Source organism: Genypterus blacodes, unplaced genomic scaffold, assembly GCF_046128005.1.
Source record: "Genypterus blacodes isolate CSIRO-AG114 ecotype Tasmania unplaced genomic scaffold, CSIRO-AGI_Gbla_v1 ptg000093l_1, whole genome shotgun sequence".
Taxonomy (NCBI): domain Eukaryota; kingdom Metazoa; phylum Chordata; class Actinopteri; order Ophidiiformes; family Ophidiidae; genus Genypterus; species Genypterus blacodes.
The window spans coordinates 474,452-500,975 of record NW_027466897.1 but is presented as its reverse complement, the minus strand read 5'-3'; the positions used below and the strand labels follow the sequence as shown (position 1 = coordinate 500,975).

General features: G+C 46.6%; 1 protein-coding gene across 1 annotated transcript in view; it reads left to right on the top strand.

Moving 5' to 3' along the window:
• The first annotated feature begins 12,676 nt into the window (after positions 1 to 12,676).
• Positions 12,677 to 26,524, top strand: part of nalf1b (NALCN channel auxiliary factor 1b) — a 58,178-nt gene continuing 44,330 nt past the window's right edge. Inside the window, exon 1 of the mRNA XM_076159176.1 lies at positions 12,677 to 14,088. Coding sequence (XP_076015291.1) covers positions 13,348 to 14,088 — 741 coding nt within the window. The 5' untranslated portion in view covers positions 12,677 to 13,347. The remainder of the gene's footprint in view (positions 14,089 to 26,524) is intronic.

Below are 26,524 nucleotides of genomic sequence, written 5' to 3'. Positions count from 1 at the left end.
AACAGGTTTATTATCAAAACCTTGATCTTAATTTCTGAAAGTCTGTGATGCCTTCCTGCGTCTTTAACCCATTTTTATTGTGTCATGTGTCTTGTTTGGTCCCTTTAACCATTACACACACGCACACACACACAGTTTGCTGCAGTCAGAAGAGACGCCTCTTACAACTTACAAAAGTGGGTCATATTGTAGATGTGGCAGCTGCAACACTCTGGGCTGTTGACAGGTGGGGAGCTGAGAGAAAAGTCCCTGTGACCTTAGCGATGAAAGAACAGCATGGGAAGAAAGCACGGCGACCTGCACAGCACACACAGCATTCACCTCAGTTCCTGTTTACTTTGAAACGACTAGACCTGGGATGTGACAATTGCTTGCACAAGGTGACCTTAACAAACAGGACACAAAAGGGTGATTTGAACTGGTTGGCTGTTGCCTTGACTATACAAACATACAAATGACATTGTCCATCAAATTAACCAGGTGTTGTGCCATAGAGAATACGATGATTAAAAGGTCCATAATTGAAATGCAGTTTTGAATATGAAGCTAATTACTTATATATCAATGCTTTTATCTGCCGGGGTGCCTTTTTGCTTTGCTGTGTTTAAATCTTGCTCACTCTCCTCCTGTGACCTTGGAGGAGGCAGACACATCAGTGCAGACCAGCACAGCTGTTGGCCGGTCAGCTCTGTCCTTGAGGTTGGTTGATTTGATTTCCTGGTGTTGAAGACGGTACCTAAGCGTTTAGAAAGATGTTATGTTGTTATAGAAGCTATTGTAAATAAGACAGAGGAAGAAAATCACACATGCAGTATTTTCTTGTATGCAAACACGGTCATTGCCTCTTAATTATCATTGAGTCAGAAATGCTGACACAGGCTTTATAGGAGTGTCGTAGTCTCGGCATGAGGGAGGTGCCACCTTGGATGTTTGACCCCATCGTTTTCTGTCATTTATGAATATAGGTGAATACATTAATATCCGTACGGAAACACGTGGGTATAATCTGCCCTTAAACCCCCGCCCCCCTCCCCCCCTGAGTCCTCTGCCTTCTGGAATGACAACTGATAGGCCACATCAACCCCAGAGGCCTTGGTGCACAGCTGATTGACATAACAAGGAGCGAGACAAAAGGGTTTGGCATGCTGTCTGTGCACAGAGCTTTCCAGGTCAGTCATTCATTCCTGTTGGCAAATATGTCACTGGACCCTATTATATCTAAGAATTCACTTGGAAACATCTTAATAAAGGGTAATTAACCTGAACATAATAATTAAGACTAGACTGGACTAGTGTGACTTTAACCGAGTGTTTTGAGGGGCAGATGCATTACATAGTGATGTCATTATATCTCAGGATTAAGCTCAGAACTCACATGTTTGACTTACTGGATGCATTTCTCTAGCCATTAACCTTAAGCTTTGAAATGTTGACATCATTAAACCCATACAGTACTCCCCTCTACTGTACATTACACTGTAAAATAAAGGAATATAACAAAAACATTATATGGCCCTTTTCAAGGTTATATCCATGTTCTTGCTTTATTATTCAGGCTTAATCATAAAATACATTCACTGGGGGGGAAACACAACACGAGAAAGGAAACCTTAAGAATTAGCAACCCAGAACCAGAGTGCAATGGTCCGGACAATGGCAGCGACCGTGTGCCTGGTTGCACAGAAACTATAGAGTGAGAATGGACACGTCTGTCTCTTTGGGTAAAAGGGAAAGGAGTGCTGCACAGTGATGGATTCAGCTTATGAAAGACTGACAGCTGGCAACTGCACTCTCACCGACAAGTCAATTACCGTAGACATGTCAGTCAAAATATCTAACACACACACACACACGCACACATTCATACAGTGACTCATATAGTGCCTACTCATTCACACTGACACAGATACATGCACACCCTTGCATCCCACGACTCAATTACTTGAGCCACAGCAGTCCAAACAGCTGCAGGGCCTCGGCTCATAAACACAAAGTCGGCGGCTGTAGGATGAGGAGTGACTGCCGCGACCTGGCTGGGAATATAATATCATCAGGCCAAGGGACACGCTTATCATTCACCTCACACAACTTTGCACCCCCCAGTGGCCTCCCAGTGACATCAGAGCTCATAATTCTATACTGGGAAAAAGCCATTGATTCAAATTGACCCAGTGAGGGATCGAATTATGCACTGTGGCTTTACGCAGAAGCCGAGTCATTGATATCCTTTGTTTGTTTTTTGGCGCTGTCACTCTGCAGCTTTTTTTAAATCACAAACACAATTATCTCATTTTGTCTGAAATGCGTATGCTGGGTTTTTTGCAAAAGCCACATTTGAGTTTGTCTGACATCATCACAAGCAGTGCATCTTTGATTTGCTTGAATGTGATGTGCAAGGTGATAGATGTGGTGTCCATGACTACAATGTAAATGTGCTGTCACCTTGGAGACGGAGCATTGCTTTGAGTCAGAGAGAGGACAGCAACACTGGCATCGCTCCATTTGAAACGCAACACACATGGTGACTGACAGAAGTTACCATGTCAGGGTAGTAGAGAACCTTTCGTGCAGATTCATAATTAATAAAGTAGACGCTGGCGTGACACAGATGGCTCTGTTCTAATGCCAGTCAACAGGGTTTAATGGAAATGTATATGGTACAGTGATGGGCTTAATCAGCTAAGTGAAATAAGCAGGCCTATCTGTGGTTGTGGGCTTGCCTATGCCTGCCGGGAATAAATTGGGTAGAAATTGCTGTACGTCTCAGGCAGCAATTATGTGGCCTCCTATGGTGAAGAGACAGACAAGTAATGCAGACTGTAATAAAGACTGCATTTCCCTTGCAAATGAGCCTTCTTTCATACATATGATGATATCACTTTCTATGTCTGTGCGTCTGTGTAGCTCTTCCATTCATTGGATTTCCTCCGCTGAAATGAAAAGCTGGAAAAACAACAGGCCCTGTTTCTAAGAAATTGGTCAACAAAACTCAAGTGTCACGTAATCGGTCAAAATGCAAAAATCCAATATCCATCAGTTTAAAATCAACATCAGGACCCTTGCCGGTGTTCTCAAAAAGTGAACGGGCGGTGTGTGCGCCCAAGCTGTGTGTCAAATTTTGGTGCACAGCAGGACTCTGACGGCAGGACAGGACAAACCTTGCCTACAACAACCTCGCCTGAACTCTGCTGAGTTTTAATCAGTAAATGATAGCAATAAAAGAATAGAAAAAAAGGGGTTGGGTCCTGCTGGCAATTTTGTGTCCGACATGTGTCTCGTTTGGAAATTGCTATCAAAAGCATTGTGGTGCATAATGTATGCACACCTATACATTTACGGTTTGCATGGCCCATTTACTTTTCAGGGCCAACATGTCGTCGTCCTTGAGTGTTATACTGTTGGTTTGTTGTTTCTCTTAAACATGACGCAGTTTTCCATTGTTGACTATACAACATGCAAACTTGTCCTTGACCTATTTCTGTGATGTTATGTTATTTTTATGTGTGCCATATATCCACAAACAAAGGCCTTGATATTCATATTGATTAGAAATCCCATTGAACAGAATGTAGACTGACCTCTGTGTGTAGACACGTCTCAGTAAAATGCAGGTGATGTGAGGGAATGATCACATAAAGGTGAGATCGATGTATCAAACCAAAGAACTATGTAATGCTCAGGATGATGCAACGCTTCATACTCCTGTCCCATGCTAGGAGGGGAATTCATGAAGGGTGGTGTGTGACTATTCTCGCTAAAATGATACCATCACATCTGCAACATTTTTAGAGCATAAATGATTTTATTCAAGCCAGCATTGATCTCCCCGTGTCTGCCCAACCTCCTTTGATAGTAGAGACAAATATCCACTAATTAGCACATTTGGCCATTGGGCCAGAAATATAGCTGAAAGGAGTTTCAAGTAAATGACTTTCGGAAAAGCCATTCTGTGGCTTTTTAGACATTTCAACAGCCAACGTAGTGGTAACATCCCCTGCCAGAACTGCTAAATCAAGCGCTCCTCAAGCCGTTCCAAGTATTTGCAGCTCGCCCAAGTGCAGTTTGTTCTTACATCAATTTGTGTCCAACACAAATAGCAAACGTTATTAGACATTGCTATCACAGAATTCATTTAGAAAACAATTACAACCTCAGCTTACGCCACCACCACTATCTTCACCATCATCACGGCTGTTAACATCAATCACAGCTGTTCTAAAAGCTCACCTTTGTTGGAAGTTAGTTTTTCCACAGTTCAGAAAGCCAAAAGGCGCTACGCTTTGAAGGGTATTAAAGAAGAGACAGTTATGAAATAGTGTCAGTGGCAAAACCCTAAGTACAATATGGAGGGCATGAAGTAATTACAGTGTGTTCAGTTTGGCCTGTGGAGACTTTGCTCTCTCGGCACAGGAGGAGGAGAACTTGCTGTCCTTGAGAAATGCAGCCAACATAGCCTGAGTGAAGTGGCGGGGTCTCTTAAGGTGGTTAGACTCTAGAAACCTAAATACACATATATAGGGTCATGCTGGTAACTGCCAACTCACTCAATTGAGAGAGCCCAGTCACTTTGCCAGGGTCAGTCAGGCTCGTAATAAGTGATTGTTTAGATTGTTTGGGGGGATCGTTCCTGACTGAGCTGATTCCAGAGGACGTGTAGACTGGCTGGCAAAAGCAGGCAGGGGTTGCCGTCCAGATTAAAGGTTAGTGTTTTATCATGTGGGGAGTGAAAGGCCATCTTTCATTTCTCATTTAAGTGAAGTGTGTGTGGTTGTGTGTATTTGGTTGGATGCATGTGAGGGAAGAAAGAAAATAATTTTTGAGTGAATGTATTGTTGGCCAGTTCATATTTTTCTGCCTGTATCTAATTCCATCTACTCTTAAAAGTGACTGACATCAGTATCTACCAGGCTGATGTCTCCATTAGTTATCAAATTAAGGCCTGAATGGAAACGCATCGCTGAACCCGCTGAGGTACGCTGCCATTCATAAATCACAGAAAGCAGATCTTTACTTAAGGACACAAAGGAAACAAGAAGGACAAGGACAAACCCTAGCCCAGACAAAATTTGAGGCTGCTGCATGTTTCCCAGTCCAAGCATGGATGTTAGAACTGTGGATGTTTATCAGGCTCCAGATCTCCAATCTTATATTGTTCCCTTTTTGTTTGCATGATCCTCAGTGAGTGAGTGTTGTTTGAACCTATAAGTCGGCAATTCTACTGGTTTGCATGTAGTTGTATCTCTCTCTCTCTCTCTCTCTCTCTCTCTCTCTCTCTCTCTCTCTCTCTCTCTCTCTCTCTCTCTCTCTCTCTCTCTCTCTCTCTCTCTCTCTCTTGCCGTCTCAGTGAGTGTGTGTTGCTCTCCCATAGTCACTCTCACACACAGGCACATACACACTTCACCTCCTCACCCCTGGGGCCGGCACAGTAAGAGCTTAATAAAAAGGTACTTTACATCAGCTGCCGTACACTGGGGAGATATTTCTAAATGTCACTGTTAATGGGTGGGATGCACAGAGAGTGGGGTGCTCTGTATCTGTGTGTGTGTGTGTGTGTCCTCCTAACAAAGCGTGATACTTTGCTAAATATTTTATAATTTATTTGTTTTGCATGTGTGTGTGTGTGTGTGTGTGTGTGTGTGTGTGTGTGTGTGTGTGTGTGTGTGTGTGTGTGTGTGTTTCACCACCCCCTAGTATATGGGGACCATTCACACAGCTGATTTATGCTCCCCGGGCCTCGGCTCCCTGGACCCTGGCTTGATTACAGAGTATCACTGCAGCAACGGCCATGACCACATAAATTAGCCCCAGTGCATGATGGGAGCCCACAAAATCCAATGATACCGATCTTCACGAGTTGATTGATTTAACCACAGCTATAATTTCTTCTTATCATTTATTCTCTCCGCAGTGGTGCAATGTATCAGGGCTCCAGCGAGCCTGGAGGATCGTGGAGAAGAGGATTAATGTTGTTCCGAGCCACGCTGCTGAGGGGGGGTCTGTGTAATGTTACAGCGATGGTATGCATGATGTTAGCAAAATAAATGCAGATCGTTTTGCTCTCTATTATCTCAGCTTATGAAGGCGTGACGTATGTAGCGAGGCGGAGCACTGGACGCTTCCTTAGGCCGTGATTTTACACTGAGATACAGAAGGCCGACCCAAAGCTGAATTTTATCGCTTTTGACCTTTTTCTGAACTTTACACTGTCTGGGGCAGATATTTACAGAGCCTTGCTGTAGGGGGCATGGCTGATGGAGAGTGAGAGAGAGAGAGAGGGAGCGAGAGAGAGAGAGAGAGGGAGCGAGCGAGAGTGAGCGAGCGAGAGTGAGCGAGAGAGAGTGAGCGAGAGAGAGAGAGAGAGAGAGAGAGAGAGAGAGAGAGAGAGAGAGAGAGTGTTCAGAGAGGAAGGAGGTCGCAAGTGTGTATCCTGACTTGGATGTAGGGGGATGCTTGCCTCACTCACATCAAAGAAGCATTTAGGAAAGCGGCACACGGGAGAAAACACAATTTGCAAAGACACAATCTTTTCATTTATCATCGTTCCGGGTTAACTGAATTTCCAGTGTCACATCTGAAAAGCAACTTTGAACGCCGACTAATGGATTGCCCTTCTCCATTGATTGTCTCGCTTTTGCCGTACGTTTTAGATTGCCAGGAGAGCCACAGATGTGCACGGCGATCAGAAGTGGAGCAGACCACCGTGGGGAGAGAGGGAGAGGTGCGCACGTGACTGGTAGACTGCAGCGTGTGTCTGCAAAGTCATCTGAGGTCGGGCAGTCTGTGCGATGAGATAGATGACGCAGAGCAAGGGCTTAGGCCGAGTACAGCACGGTGCCACACAGGCCCGGGCTCGCACTGAGAGCACATCACCCCTGCATACCAGATCAGATAGCAACTGAAGATCGGCTTTCTTTGCCGAATAGGAACCACGCAGGGAGCCACTGAGCTAAACCATCAGGAGGCTGTTAAAGTGTCTAAGTGTCTAAATCACTTACTATACTATACTATACTATACACATCTGATCCCAGTTATTTCTGCTGCATAGAACTTTTGGAAGAACAGCACAGAGGCGATGGCGCCGATGCAGAGATTGCAGCAATAGGCCTGGGCCGCTGCCATTCGCCCTGTGAGCTGGGTTTTAATGGAGTGGCAGGCGCCGGTTGGTGACGTTTTGAAGCTTGGCACGCTCGCACTCCAGGCGGAACAGACAGAGACAGAGACAGGGGAGGACAGATGAGACTGGAAGGATGGGAGTAGAGCGACACTGGCCTTTATCCAACCTCGGCCCAGGCGAAAGTCTGGATTATAGCTGTGTGATCACCACTCCTGCAGGATGGGATGTGACTGGATCTCAGCACAGAGACCATGTTTGCCAGGATTTGTTATTACTCGCAGTTCAAAGGCTGCACTACACACGCCATGCACTCTCCTGTTGGATGCAGGAGCAGACGTATATCCCTTTCATCAGGGTGCGCTCTCCTCTGACAGTGATGATTTGTGAGAGGGAGATGCATTTAGAAGTGCCAGGCTTGATTTCCTTGCTCACACGGAGAGACTTTACCAGGGTTTGCATTAGTAAATGGCTCATTCATGGTCTTCTCTCTATTGTCCCATTAAATTCAATATATGAAAAATTCATGTTTGTTCGGGGGACACCCATGGAATGCAAAGTGCAGGGGATACCGAGTGCTCTGTGCTGTGCTGGTGCACAAAGTAATCACATCTTAATGCTCTTATCAGCTGCATTCTAAGTCACTGGTGGTTGTTCAGGAGATACTCCCTCTCCTGGTAAGATGATAGATCCTGATCCAGTCCATGCTGGCGTTGACAGTTGCTTGCTGCTTGGTGTTGAATCTTGTGCTGGGCTTCAGATCTCTCTCTCTCTCTGTCTCTGTATCTCTCCTGCAGTACACGGCCAAGGTCTCAGCCTCGGACCTCCTGAAAATCCTGCCTGCTGCCGCTGACACTGGAGCTAAAGCTGACGATACAGGAGCCCACTCCTTCCATCTGGACATCGCTCTGTCTCTCTCTCTCGCTCTCTGTGGTAATGTAGCTACGTGGCATTCTGCACTGTGACACCAGTTATCCATCCATCCATCCATCCATCCATCCATCCATCCATCCATCCATCCATCCATCCATCCATCCATCCATCCATCTACCCATCCATCCATCCATCCATCCATCTACCCATCCATCCATCCATCCATCCATCCATCCACGCTCACATTCACACATATGGGCAATTTAGAATTTTCAACCACCCATTGCACCTATTGGCAATCATGACACACAGCCTTCCCTTTATATCATCATTAATATCACAATGATCATAAAACACAAGAAGATTTATGTTCACAACCAGTGTAACAGTTACTAAACCCTGTGGTTAATTTGTTATTTGATGCACGATGCATTTGATGCTGATTATAGTTGTCGTGGAGTTCAGCCCATTGGTTGATTATCTCAGTCAGCTCAATGTTCCTCTGGTTCTTTCCCATAAAGAACAATCATTGCCATGCAGGAGATCACCTAGAGGCCTTGGAGAGCATCATGTTACAGACTCAGGCCATCAGTGATGTAACAACAGGGTAATAGGGGAAGAACACACACACACGCGCGCACACACACACACACACACACACACACACACACACACACACACACACACACACACACACACACACACACACACACACACACACACAGACACACACGCACACGCACACGCACACTCGCACACTCGCACACTTACATATATTTTATCACACATTTGTCACAGAGTCTGTGTTGCATTTGTGTATTTGTCCTTTTTCCTATTATGTGTTCCACTTCTTGTTATTGTTATTAGTGCAGTGTTTGAAACAGGAAGAGCACCAGCAGGGATACTGTAAAATTCCCTAAGTTCCAAATCAAATTATATGCATTTGAAACAGTGCTAATAATGCATAATAATCCTGGTCCGTGACTTCATTGGGATTTATTCCAACACAAACAAGTCTCCTCTGTTCATTCATTTGTATTCTGTGGGTTTCCCTGCCAAGGTGAAAGCTGTCTTCCCCAGCAGGCACATTTCCTTTGAAGCTGGGGGCTGACTGTATACGCAGATCCAGATTGCACTATGGGAATATAGGCCAGGAATCCCAGATCATGGATATGGGAATCGACACGTCCCCCGGACAGGAAGGTGGGGGTGATAAGCCACGGAGGGATTCCTAGAATGATAATGGGGCGAACCGATCAATAAGAGTTACAACCCTGAGGCGAGGCGAAGGTGCAGGGCTGCATGTGGAGGAAGGGTGGACAACCTGATGTGTAGCTCGCAAACCCCCTCGTTTCCCATGACTGACAGAACACACACGCCGAAGATTTCATTCTAATTCATATATTCACACCGGCGCACATGCTCGCAGCACGTGACACATTCATGAAAGAGCAGATAACGTAGATAAACAGACACGTGCATATTTGAGGGAATGCAAACGTGTTCCCTCAACTGCATTAATGTAACGCCTTTACATTGCCTTAAACCTGCAAAATCATGTTCTCTATGCGGAGGCACACACATCATTTCTCTGTCATATCATTACAGAGATGGGTCCTCCTGATTCCACTTTATGTGAGAGACCTGTTCTGTATCGCTTTCTGCAGCACGTGCAGCACTTAGCAAATTCATATATTGCATGTGGAAAGTGAATGAGTATCGATATGGAGACGATGAAAAATGTTTCGCACGCGTCTAATGAGGATGGACATTAAATCACGCTTGCTGTGTCAATTCCCAACATCCACTTCAAGCCAACACCGAGGGTGTGGACCTCTCCAACCAATCAGAGGAGGTTCTGCTTCGCCTGGCTCTCTGCCCCGCCTGACGTCAAGCGTACGAGAGTCCAGAGTGGGAAGCAGAGAGAGAGAGAGAGAGAGAGAATGAGAGAATATGGGGCAATGGTAAGGAAGAGCTTAAGGTAGAGAGAATCATATGGAGAGGATCGGCTGAGTGGAGGAAAAGACAATGGAGAGAGAGAAAGGGAGGGAGAGAAAGAGCAGAAACAACAGTGAAATAAAGAAGAGGGAGGGAGAAGCCTTGGAGTGAAAAAGAGTTATGACAGCTTTGCTTTACTTATAGAGGTTGGTTTTAATGCTGACATGGTGCGTAGGAGGCGTGAAGGTTGGAGATTTAACACAAACGTGGTAAATGACCTGTGTGTGTGTGTGTGCAGCTGAAAGATGTAATCAGTCTCTTCTCTCCTTCCCCTCTGCCAACACTTGTAGGCAGGTCCAGTCCAGCGATCCTGCCCTGCCCTCCTGCACGAGGAGCTCAAAAACACAGAGCACTGCTGGGTTTGAACATGCAGAATATGTATGTAACACACACATATGTAATGTATATATATATATATGTATGACTCACTACAGGAAAATGGCAAAGGCCCTCACATACATGCAAATAACCTCTCGATTAGAAAGAGCAGCACAGTGAGATTTACACGTGCATGTACTGTACATGAGCATGCAGAGGTCGCACACACACACATACACACATTTTAATGCATAGAAAGTGAGTGAGTCATGTATGTAAGCCTTTACTCTTACCAGGCTGTGTGTCTGTGCTGATTTGATGGCCAGAATATTGCACTCCACTAACCTCACAAACAAAAAAATACTCTCCTCCTCTCTCATGCTCACTGTCACGCAATTGCAACCCTCACACACACATGCAGTGCAGGTGAGAGAGTGTTCTCTGTTGTGCCAGACACACATATGTTTGTTAATTAGCCACCTCAGGTCCTGCCAAAAGTCAAGTGTCCAGTGCGGACCAATCAGATTGCAGCCCTGAAACAGGTATTCAAAGAATCCTGGCCAGGTCTCTGCATGGATGCATCAGGACATCAGGGTAAGGAACTACACACACACACACACACACACACACACACACACACACTCACCAGTCTGTCACATAAATAAACACAATACCGTTAGAGTCGGTGGCAGAGAATAAAAGTGATCAACTTCTGTTAGAGGCAAACTAGACAATCCCAGTCAAAGTAGGACATCTATCCCTTGAAGCATGATCGCAGCATCCTGCAGTGACATAATATGTGCGAGCAATGAGTGATGAGCGATGAGCATTCAGGCACCCTTAGCAACGACACAACAGATGTTTGCCATAACACCATCAGTGGGTGCAATTCCAGGGAGCGTCCCTGCTGAAATCCAGGCCCCTGGTGAACTCTCAGCTCACTGGGGGGTCAAAAACATAAAACAAATTAAATTTCCTTGTGTGAGCGTCACGTGACAAAGCAGCAGATATTGTTAGAGACGTGATTTGTTCCCGCTGCTCAGTGGCACGTGAAACAAAAGGGCCTGTATTAGGGGATCTGCCCGGGAACAGCAGTTACACAAAAGGCTCCTCGCTCTGTTATTTTCTTCTGCTTAAGCTTAAACAATTCAGAAGCTTGAGCAACATAAAGTATAATGACAACAATACCATCAAGACACACAAACAAAGAGAGCTTTATAAAGTTCACCTTGAGAATCCACAATTTGCTGCCCAATCCGCTCCTTGTTACACTCTGCCCCTTAGAATAACTCACAGAACATAAAGTTTCTTTCACTGACCTACATACATGATTTAATACAGCACATTTTCTTGTTTGTGGGTGAGGGAAGCTGCTCTAAAACTGAGCACTTTACTCTCAACAACAAACAGGATAAACTGTCATCAGCTCTGCCTCAAAGCGCATATTAATCAGGTAATCGTCTCTTGTCTTATCCCCCAATGTACAGGCCATTCACATTAAGCAACACCCTCTCCTCTCTTTGGTAGCACTCCCAGCCATTCACACTGACAATGATTTAATAGCTTTAAGAACCAGGATAAATGCTATAATTTACTTTCACCACCCTAGGAGCAAGCCTCTCTCTCTCTCTCTCTCTCTCTCTCTCTCTCTCTCTCTCTCTCTCTCTCTCTCTCTCTCTCTCCCCCCCCCCCCCCCCCCTCTCTCCCCCCTCGCTCTCTCTCATACACATATCAGCACCTACACACACACACTGCACTAATTGCATATAGGTCCATACTGTACACCTTGTATGTTTGTTTTCAACCCTATGTCCAAACACATCAGCCCTGATAAGACCATATATGATGGTTAAGCCTATCACCCTCACACACACTTCCACACACATCTGCTTGTTCAGCTGCTTTCCACTTTTTCCACTTCGGTTAGACCAACCAGACTTTAAAGCACCCACATCTTAAGCCCAAAAAGTGAATATCTCACGTTTGAAAATATTAACTGGACCAGACTATTCATCTCAATTTATCCAACACTCCCTGAACGCAACACTCCCTTAGTGATGATGATATACAGCAGCTATCCAGCACAGTATATAGATGCATTTCTTTCTAGAATAGAATGTGTGTGTGTGTGTGTGTGTGCGTGTGTGGAAACAGCGCGATGTCCCAAATGTGTTGTTGTTCATGTCAGTGTACCGATGTCTACCCTGCACCAAAAGCAAGATGTCGCCAATATCCAAAGTGTGTGTGTGCACTGGCACACAGACAATATTTTGAGACTATTACTCTCAAAGAGCAGAGAGGGTAACCTTTCTGTGTGCCTGCCTGTGCGGTGTGTGTGTGTGCGTGCGCGCGCGCGTATGTGTGTGAGAGAGAGAGAGTGCATGGAAGAGTGTGTGTATGCGACTGCTTGTGTGCGTATAGGCAATAAGCTGCTCCGCCACTGCGCAACGATGGAGCTATCGCAACGATGGAGATGACGCAAACAGAGCCAGCTCTCCGAAAAAGTGTTTCAAGACGAACATGGCGGCAACTTAACCGCGGTCCAAGATGACAATGGCCAACGAGAGAGAAGATTCTTGGCTTTCCGCCCAAGTCCGGCACAGAGAAACGAGCAGGCGTGCATCGAAACGGTCGGCGCTGTCTTTTGAGTGAATCAACAAACCGGCGGAAGACGCGCAGCATCAGCACCAAGAGGCTCGCAACAGCTGGTTTCCCTGCGCCCCTTCGACCAGAGAACAAACCCCGGCGAGGGACGGCACAGAGAGGGAGGCATGCGGTCAGAGAGGACGCCGTCTCCCCCCGGAGAGCCATGGAGAACCGGGATGCGGCGGCGCGAAGCTTAATCTGTGCGGGCGCGTTAATTGGATCGGAATAACGCCGATTGCTGCGGGGCGCAACAGAGGAGCGCCCTGGACCGGCGGAGGCAACGGCACCCCACCGCGACACGAAGGAGAACCAACCGGAGCCCATCTCCCCCGAAATCAATGAGTATTGTGGCAGAGCAGCCCCCGCGGTGGAGTCGGCCAGGGCAGCACTTTCCTAAAATATGACCAGGGGTGCTTGGATGCGTCGGCAGCATGATGAAGGCTTAAAATACTGGTTTGCACCCCGAGAGAACGAGAAGCCATTTACCGAGTCGGAGCGGGCCCAGAGATGGCGACTGTCGCTGGCCTCTCTGCTCTTCATCACCGTCCTGCTCTCTGATCACTTGTGGTTCTGCGCCGAGGCGAAACTGACGCGAACCCGGGACAAGCGGTCGGACGAGGGTCTCGCAATTACGGACATGGGCGAGCATCCACCGAACTCCCTCCACCGTCACCGTCACCACGTCCCGACATCACCCGTCCCCCGCCGCCTCGCCAGAGAGGAAGATGTTATTTTTCTAGGGAATTCTACCAAACCTCTGTGGCGAATGGACACCTGTCACCCCGACAGCCTGTCCAAAGACTGCTTTACTTTCACGGACGCGAGGACCGTGTGCCTGGGCCTCTCCGGTGGAGGGGAGAAGGGGACGCGGTTGGCGTACGTGAATCTGAGTGATTTGTACCTTTCTTTTTGTACTTCCTACTCACTTTTGGATTTGTTTTACGGGTTTACGAATCCGGACGATATGAATTGCACCCTGGATATGGCCATGGGGGTGGATCTGCTGGGATGCACCGAGTGTGTGCGGGCTTATCAGAGTCTGGACCGGAAAGCGGAGGAGACCTACCGGGAGTTTGAGCTGCTGGTGGAGAAATACGAGACGGACGCGTACTCGGTCCGGACGTGCATGGAGGAATGTAAGGTAGGACTGACGAGGGCCACACACACACGCGCGCGCGCGCAAACACACACACACACACACACACACACACACACACACACACACACACACACACACACACACACACACACGCACGCACGCACGCACGCGCATACACGAGCGAGTGCATTTAAGGGGGTGGGTTCATAGTCGCCATGGCAACCGTTAGGCCTATCTGTCATCTCGTCGGTATTTATCTTTTTGGAGCTCACACACTTATAGCACTGGTGCGTCTTCCTCTCTCTCTTTCTCTCTCCCCCCTCCCCTGCAGTAGTTTGCAGACGCTATACTGGTTGGGAGACATTCAGGGACAAAAGACACTCGCGTTGTCCTCTCAGACTCTCAGCTGAGCGGTGATCACTCCAATATCGTTAATAGCGCCGAGGTGATTTCTGCTCATAATCCAGGCTTTGCATTGTTTCCGGGTTGCTTGCTGTTCCCAAAAAACACAGCAGGCTTAGAACTACAGTGTAACACACAACTTCCATTTAGGTGCACCCTGAACACAACAACACCCCCTCACACACTCTCCTCACACACACATTTTGGTACCACGATCCAGCTGCTTCTTGCACACACACACACACACACACACACACACACCTGTAAATGGCACAACATGGATTTGTCTCCAGCCTTGTTTTTCAATGAGATTACATCACGTCTCTCTGTTACATGACAGGCAGTATGTAAGGTATAGGCAGTATTAATGATTGGACTGTACCATTCTCATTTCTTGGTTGATGTGTAGGTGTGGACAGGCGTCTCAACACACATGTCTGCTCCCACTGTACTTTCCAGGCCCCGTCTCTCCTTCTTTTGGGTCTAGATTTATATCTGTCACACGTTGCCCTAGAAAGAGCGAAGGAGAGAAAGCGTGAAGTGTCAGGATCTCTCTCTCTCCTGTGTCAAAGGGATGAAGGAGCGTCGTTTGAGATCTAAACCCGTTTACTGTGGCTGATAATGGAGCTGAACGTGCCGGAGACTTCACAGAACGTATGCAGCTTTTACGTCTGAAGCACTGTTGCTCAAAGCTCAGAATTGTAAAGACTTGTGTCCAATAGAGCGTCATCACTGCTGTACACACACACACACTACCCAGGAAATACATAGAGCGCTTACACTGGTTCAGGGATTCAAACCATTTCTCTCTAACATGGATCTTCTACAGTGGGAGAATAATGCAGTGATAAAGAGCAGGGGACTGGATTTGACCTTGACTGGGACTACTGGTGAGCTCTGGTGTGTGTGTGTGTGTGTTTGAGGAAAGCAGATACAGAGGATCGATCAGTCAGTGAAGTGTATGTGTCAAAGGTTCTCTACAGGCCTGTGCAGTCATAGGTTCCCGACCCAGCCCAACCTTTTGGAGCCCATTGTGTGTCTGCTGTGAGTCATACTTTACTTTTCTGTTTCACATACAGGACTGCGTGTGTGTGTGTGTGTTTGTGTGTGTGTGAATATATTTCCTACATCTTAGAGACGGCTCCTCCTCTGTGGCTCATCAGTAGTGTGTGTGTGCTCCTACTCTAATGTAATAAGAGCCAGGCAGGGCTACACCAGCCTTTTAGCCCCTTTAGTCCAATCTGAATTGCTAATCTGCTCCGGTGTTCGTGTGACCTTTATGAAAGCACAGCACCTCAGGCCTGAATCACAAACCGTCACTTCTTCAAGCACCACTCTCTCTCTCTCAGACAATAAAAAAAAAGACACTAGACGGGTTGAAATAACTATTATTGCTGTTCACCCATGTGACTTCGTCTAATCCGCGTCCCCTCGCCCCGCTCTTGTAAACGCTCCATCCGCATCTTCATCCCCCGTAAAGGTGCAAAAGTTTTGTTTACCAGGCAGGGAAACGGCGTTCGGCCAGCCTGGGTGCGTTGCGTCATTGTTGTTTGGTTGTGGCTCGGGGGAATGACAGAATAGATACAGTAGGCAATGACATCATCAAACGGAGAGGAGGAATAATGTGAATTTTAAAGAGATGTTTGCGTCAAAGAGGTGAAGCATGAAGCTGAGGGTGAGGGGATTAGGTTAACTTTAGACACACGCGCACACACACACACAGGCACACGCACACACACGTATATGCACACACCGTGAGGTCCATTTGTGCTGAAATAGGTGCAAATGCTGAAATTGCAGGCCAATTATGTCATTTGAAACAAGCCAGTTTCCATGAGGATGGAATATGGGGCTTCACACAAAAAAAAACAACATGTTACTGAGGTTAGCCAGCTGGCACACTGCTGTCCATGGAAGCGCTTCACTGATGTGTGTTCCCGACTTTAAATGTGGAGGAAGAGGAGAGCGGAGAGTTCAGGCCTCGTATTGTCTGGTGATGTAGTTCTCTGTGATTTTTGGTTTGGCTGGCTTGTGTGTGTCAATCTGCTGTATTACTCATAGCAGAGGGTATGTAGTCTCTCTATGGAGTAACATTATGGATGCTTGAAGGAGGAGGATCGGTCTGTATAACCACCACATACACACACTCATACACACACTCACAGTTTCTAACCACCTGAAGTCATAGCTGTAAAATTTCACCACCAATGGTTTCGGGCCCATTTTGTCAGTTTTTTTCCCTGTGTTTATGGTTGAGTTTATGGTTTTGGTTGATGTTGCCGATGTGTTTTTCCAGCTGTGATGGCTCTGAAAACAGCTGCCAACACTGTTTTTGTTTTTTTACAAGCAGACAATAATGAGGGAAGCAGTGATGACGGTCTCAGCATATCAGTTTAGAGTTGGGGACTTACCGAGACTTACTAAAAAGGACTTGATCCCACCTGTCAGAGCTCAGTAACGTCCTTCCTTTGTTAACCTGAGCAGGTAGAGACGACACTCTTCATTTGGCCTCTCTCCTTTTTAATCCCACCTGCTTCAGATTCATTTAATCGTAGCGTCAAATTCATATAATGTTCTTCTGTCACCCCGTAAACACTCTTTGCAGGGGCGTCTGTCATGAGGTGTTACATAACAGCGTAACGGCAGCGTGTGTGTGTGTGTCTATACTTGGACTTTTCTCTCCGTCCTGTTCTCTCTCCCTGACCCTCTGTCTCCCTCGTTCTCTTCATGACACATGCTCACTTTTGCTCGTAATGTCTCCGTATGAGCCGATCTCTTTCAGACACACACACTCACGCACACACACACGCACACACACACACACACACACACACACACACATACACACACACACACACACACACACAGAGCCCCATGTGCAGCGTTTCCTGCAGGTTCAGATCTGTCTGTCTCTTCCGGTGTAATTTAATTTGCACTCCCATAATTCTCTGCTCCTCTGGTGGCTGTGTCTCCAGGGCTGTGTCTCAACATGTTGATCTCCTCTCCTCCCTTTTTGTAGCTGTCTCTCCATCAATTTCAAATCCCCTCATCTCTCTCTCTCTCTCTCTCTCTCTCTCTCTCTCTCTCTCTCTCTCTCCTCTCTCTCTCTCTCTCTCTCTCTCTCCCTCTCTCTGTGTTTCTGAGATGAGAACCCATGTTGTGTCAGAGCTCAGAGGGAGGCAGCTCCACATGTGCATTACAGAGTGTCCACTATCTGTCTCCGCATCGACCCCCCCCTTCTCCCCCTCCTCCTTATTGACTGCCTTCCCATCAGGGGCATTGGTCTCTCTCTCTCTCTCTCTCTCTCTCTCTCTCTCTCTCTCTCTCTCTCTCTCTCCTCTCTCTCTCTCTCTCTCCCTCTCCCCGTCTGGAAATATGTGGGTGTTGAGCACTCTTTTCCTGCTGGAGTGATAGATAGTGATCTGGGTTAAGGTCCTTTTCTTCTCTTCAATTACATGCCCGTCCACACAGTGCCGGCTGTGTGCTTCCCCTCACCAGCATCTCTGGCCAATCTGCTTCCTCACCTACTTTGTCTCCTCCATCACTCCGCCCTAACGCTGAAATATGTGCTTGACCCCCCCCCCCCCCCCTTCTTTAGCTGCATGCATCAAGCTCTGAGGAAAGACAGGCAGAGAGACAACATGTCCTCTTCCCAATCTTATGTTAACATGTGAAGTGTGTGTGATACAAATGTATTCATCTTAACAAGGTGTTTAGTCCTAATGTGCCGTCGTAACAAGACACCGAACGACATCAACGCCTCGTCGGTATCTGTAAACAAGACAGAATAAAGTGTATCACTGCACTGGAATAAAGAAATATTACAAACCAGTCTACGTGATTTACATCAGAAAAGGGTAATTTAATGGCTTTGCCCTGACTGATGTGTTATTTCATGATTTTATTTGTTTTTAAATGGCCGTATTATTCCTTTTATGACCCCCCCTAATTATGATAGCGTAGTATTCTTGGCCGTATGTGTTGAACATTGCAAAAGCTGCACAATTTACTGCACCTTCAGGTTCCCGCCTGTTGAAATACGTCAAAGGGTTTCTTTATTTCATTAGAATACACAAACACAAACATTCAAATGGGGCTCAGTTTCCTCCCCATAGTAAAACAGTGTTGTGTGCTGTATGTGCATGTTATGGAACAGCCCGCTTGTGTTAAATATGCGTTGCCAGTTGTGTGTGTAGAAACTGACAAACTGCGTTTTGTTAAAGACGGTTTTGACGCAGCGTAATGTTCAGACAGTTCTGTTATCGCCACATTCAGCATGGCTCCCCTGCAGATCCTGCACTTTCCTCTCTCTCTCCATCTCTCTCTCTCTCTCCCTCAAATTCAATTAGGGCTTCGTTGGTTCGCTACCCTGCCCGAATAGATTCAGGGAAACTCCCCTTCATATGAGCTGCCACTGTTTGTTTCTCCCCAGGCAGGAGATAAGGGAACGTTTCTGTAGGAGGACACAGCAGCACTCCCATGGAAACGCCTCCACTTCGCCCTGTGTTCCCCGTCTCCACAGCACAATGAGACCATACTGCTCCCGCCTTCCCTGCCTTGAGCCTCAGCTCCATTCAATACATCTGCACCGTGTTTCTCTCTTTCCTTCTCTGTCTTCTCCTCTCTTTCTCTGTGCCGCTCGGTTCAATATATGGGCTGTTTTTGCTCTGCATGTACAGGTCGCAATAAATCCTGCAAACAATCCAATCAGATCTATGACTTAACAAATTATTCACATCTACAAATGCATGCTCTCTCTCTCTCTCTCTCTCTCTCTCTCTCTCTCTCTCTCTCGCTCTCTCTCTCCCTCACTCTTCTCTCTGTCTCATTGGTATGGTTAGTTGAATGATTTGACGAGTGGGTGATGTGTTATGTTTGATATTCTGTGACACAGTGAAGAGGGAGAAGGGGCGAGAGAGAGAGAGAGAGAGCGAGAGAGAGAGAACGGAAATGGCTGCTTTTGATAACCGAGTCGAGCTAGTGATGTTCGACGGCACGTAGTCGTGTAAAATACCCCGTGTGTCACAACAATGAGCGACATGTTTCTATGCAGCTGCTCGTGTCCATGGGGTCGAGCTGATAACCGGTGTTCACTTTCATGGACGTTTAGCCGATGACAAAGAAAAGGGAGGTAACGACAAACAAACAAAGACAAATATATACAGAAACTATCTTGATGTTTCACCTCTTTCCCCTTTGTGTGCAGATTCTCTTTGTAATTCAGTTCTCTTACGCAAACAGACGGTGATCTGTGAACTGTGCTGATGCGGGGGGATTAGAAAGGTAAAGACTGTAATTGGTGCAGTTGCACGGAGGCCTTTTAAAGCAGGCCCTGCTGGTTGGACACTGTTTCCAGAGCGATGTCAACAAGCGCTTGACCGCTATTATCCATATCAGAATGGAATAGAATGCGCCTGCACCTCTTTTTGAATCAAACATCTCTCTGTCGGCCGTTAATGTTCCCTGAATGGGCTCGCTGCTGGGATTCTGTCTCTTTGGTTTTATTCTCTCCGTCCCTTCGCTTAAGTGATAATCTATAACGGATCTTAACAGTCTTACATGTTGTGTGTCCTCTGTGGATTTCAGTGACTCATTATTATTTAGGTGCTAGAATGATGAAAAAGTAAAAAGAGGATAATGGCAAAGCATGTTGTGTTAAAAAATAGTTTGTGGGAGTTTACAGACCAGATAAAGAAATACATTTTAGGAATCAATTGCAAACAAAACAAGGCCTGACTATAGAAGCGTAGGTTACGTTGCTTAGCCTGCTGCCTCTGTGAGCCAATCTGGACGGAATTGCACCTATTGATTGGCTAGCATTGGATCAATACGCTTTTTACTTTGAGAATAGTGCTTTGTGTTCGATGAAAGAAACCAAAATATGGGAAAATGTTCTCTCTCACAAGGGGTGAAGTTGTAATGTTTTCTTTAATCTTTAGTGTTGTTCTGTCTAAGCTTTTTCAGCAAAGTTTCATTGTTTTTTTCTTCTCTGCATTGAGTTCAGAGCTGTAGTGTGTGTGTAGTGTAGCTGCGTATTGCTCAATGTACAGCCGTCTGTCCAATCACGTCGCAGCTTCACTCACATATCAAACTTTTCCTCACATTGTCAGTGTTTCTCCCTCCATCCTATCAATAAGGTGGCTAATTCCAGAGTCGGAGTGAAATAATAAAGCTGGGACTTTAATTTCCTGTGAATCTTGACCTCGCGCAACACAAGCAGACACAGATAAAAACAAAAGAAAACCCAGTAATAATTAAAGCTTTATACATTCCAACAAAACATTTTTAACAATCCGGTCTTTCCTCCATCAAAAACCCGAGATAAGCCAGGTCTGCTCAGAACGGAGCCCCGCACAATACCAGCCAATTAAACATGGATCTGACTTCTTCATGACGGGCTGCGGTGTCACGCTGACATGAGAAACACACTCATCACACCAGATCAAGACTGGCTGCGCTCGGTGCGTGACGGGGAAACGACCGGCCTTCCCCCTCTGATCTGGAAGTGCTTGTTGGTCGACGTTCCCACAGCAATATTATGTTTTATGCCCTCTTTCATTCATGTGGAATTGTGCTGAGTTTAATTACATATTTGATTTGGCTTCTTTTGCATTATGAAGGTTTATTGCTTGAACGGAATGCGAGGTTGATGAGAACTTATAGCTCCCCGGAGAACAGCTATTTCTCCAGTCAGGGTCATTTTCAGTGTAAAGTGTGTGTGTGTGTGTGTGTGTGTGTGTGTGTGTGTGTGTGTGTGTGTGTGTGTATGTGTGTGTGTGTGTGTGTGTGTGTGTGTGTGTGTGTGTGTGTGTGTGTGTGTGTGTGTGTGTGTGTGTGTGTGTGTATGCTCATTCACTTAGGAAAGAAAGTGAATGTTTCTCCTTTCACAAGCTTTCAAATATGAACCTGAATCACAGCTCCAACCCTCATACTTTGGTTTAAACTCATTTCCACCTGTATTTTCTTTCCCCTGCAACTATAAACACACTTGCATTCCCTGCTTCCAGATCACTAAAGGTTACAATAAGCAAAGTGGTGTCACGGCGGCGGTGCAGCAGCGGAGATTTAAGAAACACGCTCAGAGATGCTACACCTGCTCCACTGCTTTCATCGTTGAATAGAAGTTTTAATCGTTATACTTTCTCTCTCTTAGCTGATCTCTCACGTAGACTGACTTGGTGAAATATTAAACCCATAACCTTAAAACAAACATAACCCCTTAATGCCTGACAGACTCTACCCAGGGCTACAGAGCCTCGTGAAGCTTCTGTCCCAGCTCGTCCTGTAGCGATGCTTTGTTTGATGTGTTTCCTGTCCTTTTGCATCTGTATGTATCTGTACGCATTGCACCCTTCGTCTCTGCACAGATGTCCTGGCCAGCGTCGTTGCCAGGATGTTCTTGTGAGAAAACATTTGTTACAAAACATTTTCTATGACTTTGATCATTTTGAGAAATGCGGTCCAGACTGGAGGAAGAAGAAGAAGAAGAAGAGGAAGAAGAGAATAAAATGAGTCAACAGAGAGAAAGTGACAGCAGCGTTAGTAAGGTGTGCAGAGAGAGCTACAGTCTGAGCATCTCTCTCTGGCAGAGAGACAGAAACCGCTCTCAGCTCCCAGACTCTGGTGACATTCTCACATTACTGAGTCAGCATCATCATCAGCTGCTCTCAGCGTGGCCTGTTTCATAGACAGCGAACCAGAACAACGAGAGAATAGACACTCAAGTGTTACAGTACATGCGGGCACATTTGTATGAGCTCACACATACACGACAAGAGCGGCACAATCGTCCCGCACACGTGGGAGAGAGGCTGAGGAGATGGGTAAACAGGAGAGGGATGAAGAGGAAGGCAAATGAAAGGTTAGGTCTGAATGAAATACGCAGTGATCTTGACGGCGTGAGCGACATCCACTGACACACTCTGGGTTTTTTTCTAGGCTCTGTACAAACAATTCATTTGAGCACCTGGCGTGAGCTAATCCTTTCCATTTTAATCATGCTAGTGTCTCTGTCAGTGGATGAGTGTGTGTCTGCTGAATGCGTGCACACATGCATACAAAGCCACGCTGTAATCTGCCCTCTGTTATTAACTCAGTATAAACACTGAATGGGGCCTTTGATGTTTTGTCCATGATGCACATTTGCAAAGGAAAACTCTTCAAACTCTCCTTTTTAATGTCCTGACACTCAGTTGACCGACGGTGACCTCCAGGTATGAAAGCAGACGCGTGGATTTGCAGCTGCTGCAGTTTAACGAACGTATAAAATGTGACATCGCTTATTTCTAATTGTTTTCAGCATAAAAGATATTTATCGTTGATTGGTTAGTATAAAAACGTAATAATAATAATGATTTAGTTTCACTCCTAAACCGGCAATGCGTCCGCCCGTATGTGAGACATAACAACATACTGGTGAAGGGTTTGGGCCTTTTGCACAGAGAAACATCAGTGTATCGTTACTTTACCGGAGATTTAAACCAATATACACTCGCATTTGACAGCTTCAGACACAACACAACATCTTCACTCACCACTCACCAACAGTAGCTACAACTCACTCACGTCGTCCATCACTGATTCTGGAAGCTATTTCGCTACGTTCACCACTTTTAACTAGGAAACACTCATAACAATGTAGCTTTACTGCTTTCAAGTTGAAAAATGATGACTACCACTAGAACACAGGCCACTTCTATTGTTGCTCTGTTTCCCTGGCACACACACACACACACACACACACACACACACACACACACACACACACACCCGCTGCCTGTTTCGGAGCACCGCTTTGAAAACTACCTAAGTGCCTAATGGCCGGTGTTTCCCCTCAGACGAGGTTTTCCTTCTGGGGCCGGGGGAATCTTGGCGGCCCCCCGTTTGGCCGAGCGTTCCCGTTCTAACCTGGCGCGTCTCTTCCTCATCATGAAGCCCACAGGCTCCAGATTATTCACATCATTGATCCGGCAGGCACCTAGCAACCGTGTCGTCTGCTTGGACGCTGTGAGTCGGGCTGCACCGGAGCTGAGATTTGTGAGTGGGTTGAAGCTACACACACACACACACCTGCCCACAGTAATTTGATTGCAGATAGAGAGAGAGAGGCAGAGAGAGGGGGAGAGAGAGGGAGAGGTTATTGATGGGGACAGATAAAACATGGGAAAGACACAAAGAGAGACAGAAGAGGAATGGGGGAGCACTTGACCTGATGGTGCAGGGTCTTATCGCCGACTCTTCTTAATGGTTTTCCTCCAGCATTGTATGTGTGTGTGTATGTGTGTGTTTGTGTGTGTGAAGCGGATGGATGAGCAGGAGGTGACTGGCGGCTTTTTCACCTGCTGAAGTTTCCCTCTTTTGTACGCCCTCTTTTTTTGTGTTTGTCCTCCGTCCTGCCTGCCTTGTGTGACTTGCAGCTCCTTCTTCTTCTTCTTCCGCCCCTCCTCTTCCTCCTCCGCCTGTCATGCTACATTCTTTCCGCGTCGATCCACTCCCTATTTGCGATGCTTTACCAGCTGCCCCCTGACTGCTGCTCTGATAAAATTGATCCGCCATTGACTTTTTTTAAAATGCATCGGAACACCCCTCTCTCTCTCCAAACACACACACACACACACACACACACACACACACACACACACACACACACATAGAGCTTGTTTGTGAGATATTAAGCAGTACCTCTTCCACATTGTTCCCTCTATTTCCTCCCCGTGTTCTTCACCTCCTCTGCTCCCTGTCTTGCACCCTGTGGTCCTAATCTTCATGTGCAGGTCTCCCTTCTTTGGAATCTGTGGAAAGAAGCACTGAATGTCATTGGAAACTATTAAATATAAATAGTTGAACTGTATTTTCAGGCAGGTGTGCACACAAAGCCTCCAGTTCAAAGCTCCATCAGCTTTGTAAGGCTGGAGATGTGGAGGGATTTTGGTCTTCGTTTTGCAGGGTCTAAAGGCCAACTTTTGTCTTTTGGGCTTGTGATTCCTCCTCCTCGTGTCTTTGGTCCAAATAGCTCCTGGCTGCTTGTGTGACCGGTGAGGGTTCAGAGGGCAGAACAACGTTTGATTTGTTTGCTACTTCCTCTGCCGGTGGAGTAACGTCTTAACTCTTATCGACTATCTAGACTACAATTCCATATGGGATGATAGATAGATAGATAGATAGACAGATAGATGCTGTGTGTGTGTGTGTGTGTGTGTGTGTGTGTGTGTGTGTGTGTGTGTGTGTGTGTGTGTGTGTGTGTGTGTGTGTGTGTGTATGTGCGGGTGCATACAGTAAGTGAAATCGAGCGAGGCAGCGAGACAAAGAGAGGGCGAATGAGAGGGGACTTTCACAAACTGACTTATTGATTTCCCATTGGAGAGCAGGGGTGAGATTTGGGACAGCAGAGATTGGGAGGAAAAGACGAAAGACAAAAAGGAGAAGGAGGGGAGGACGAGGGTGGAGTATTGATGGGGCTGGGACGGGGAGTGGACGGGACACAAAGGTAGCAAGGGAGTGGACAAACAAGGGAGGCCTGTCTCACACACACATGTACACAAACACACACACTGTGCACTGAGAATGATGGGTTCAGTCGAGGCTCACAGCTGCTGCTAACATTACTCTGGCATAGGAAATGATTGTAATTGATTGATAGGGGATGATGTGGGTCATATCCTGCACAGAGGACAGCGGTATCGTTACAGTGACAGAGCGTCTCTCTCTCTCTCTCTCTCTCTCTCCCCCTCTCTCTCATACCCTCCCTCCTCCTCCATCTCCATCACTCTTCCACTCATCTCCCCCGACCCAGCATCCCATCTCCTCCTTTCTGCCTGCTGGCTTAGCATACACACACTCTCTCTCTCTCTCTGATCTCTCTCTCTCTCTCCCCCTCTTTTCTCATTTCTTCTACTTTCAGCCCCCATTCAAGTTCTTTGTATGTGTGTGGAGAGGAAACAGCATACAATATAAGATAAACAATTCATTTCTTCCGCTCTCTGCCCCCTTATTCTTCTTCCCATCTCCTCCTGAATAGATCACACACATCCCGCATCCCAGCCCCGTGTATCTGTAGTGCTACACGGCCGTGTCATCAGTCAATGTCTGTCCCGTTCTCCTCTCAGGACCTCTGGACTCGCTCAGGCTCAGCAGGCAGAGATCACGGCCGAGGAGCAGGAATCCATCCCAGAAAGATGTCCCCCTCCCCCGAGCGTGATCTCTGAGAGACATTTCACCTCCAGAGCTCTGGAGAGACAGGAGAACAGGACAGACCAAGAAGAATGAATAGAAAGAGAGGAGGAAGGATAGAAATAGCTGGAGGGAAAGGTTTGTTAAGGTCAGAGGCGAAGCAGGAAACATCGGCCTGTTCTGTGCTCAACTGCTGATCGCGGGGACTTCTTGGGGGGAGAAGATACTCCCAAGTCCCTCTGTGTGTGTGTGAGCATTGTGTGAGCATGTGTGTAGTGCGTAACGTGTGTCTGTGTGTGTGTGTTCCTGTGTGTTCTTGGGGCTCAGCGTAATCACAGTTCTAATCTGTCTGTTAGGAGTCTCTGTGTGGGTGACATTAAAGCTCTCATTAGCACTCAATGTCACTGTGAAGACACCAACCACACATCCACTGCAGCAAACCAACCCACCACGTCTTTCTGTGTACGTGTATATGTGTGTGTGTGTGTGTGTGTGTATACTGTAAGCGTGTGAGAAGGAGAGAGGTTCAAATGGACCGATCCAGTGATTTCTAGCGCCGAGTCTCCTCGTTTCGTCTCTTCAAAATTGCTAACGTGACATATGTTGCGTTAAGCTCATACGTGTCATTAGATGAAAGAGAATAAGCACAGGAAAGTCGGGGAATAAGTACGAAGGCGCGATTTAGCAGCTGGAATGACTCATCTCTTCCTGCGCCGCATGTTCCTTAGATATCTCAACAGTTGTTTCTAGAGACGCACTTCTTTGACAAAGCGTATGCCGAAGGAGGACAGGAGGAACGAGGGAAGAGAAGAGGTGGAGAGAAGGAAGAGTTGGGATAGAGGAAGAGATGGGTTGCTATGGTAACATGAAACGCAGGCTAGAATGGAAAGAGAGAGAGAGAGAGAGA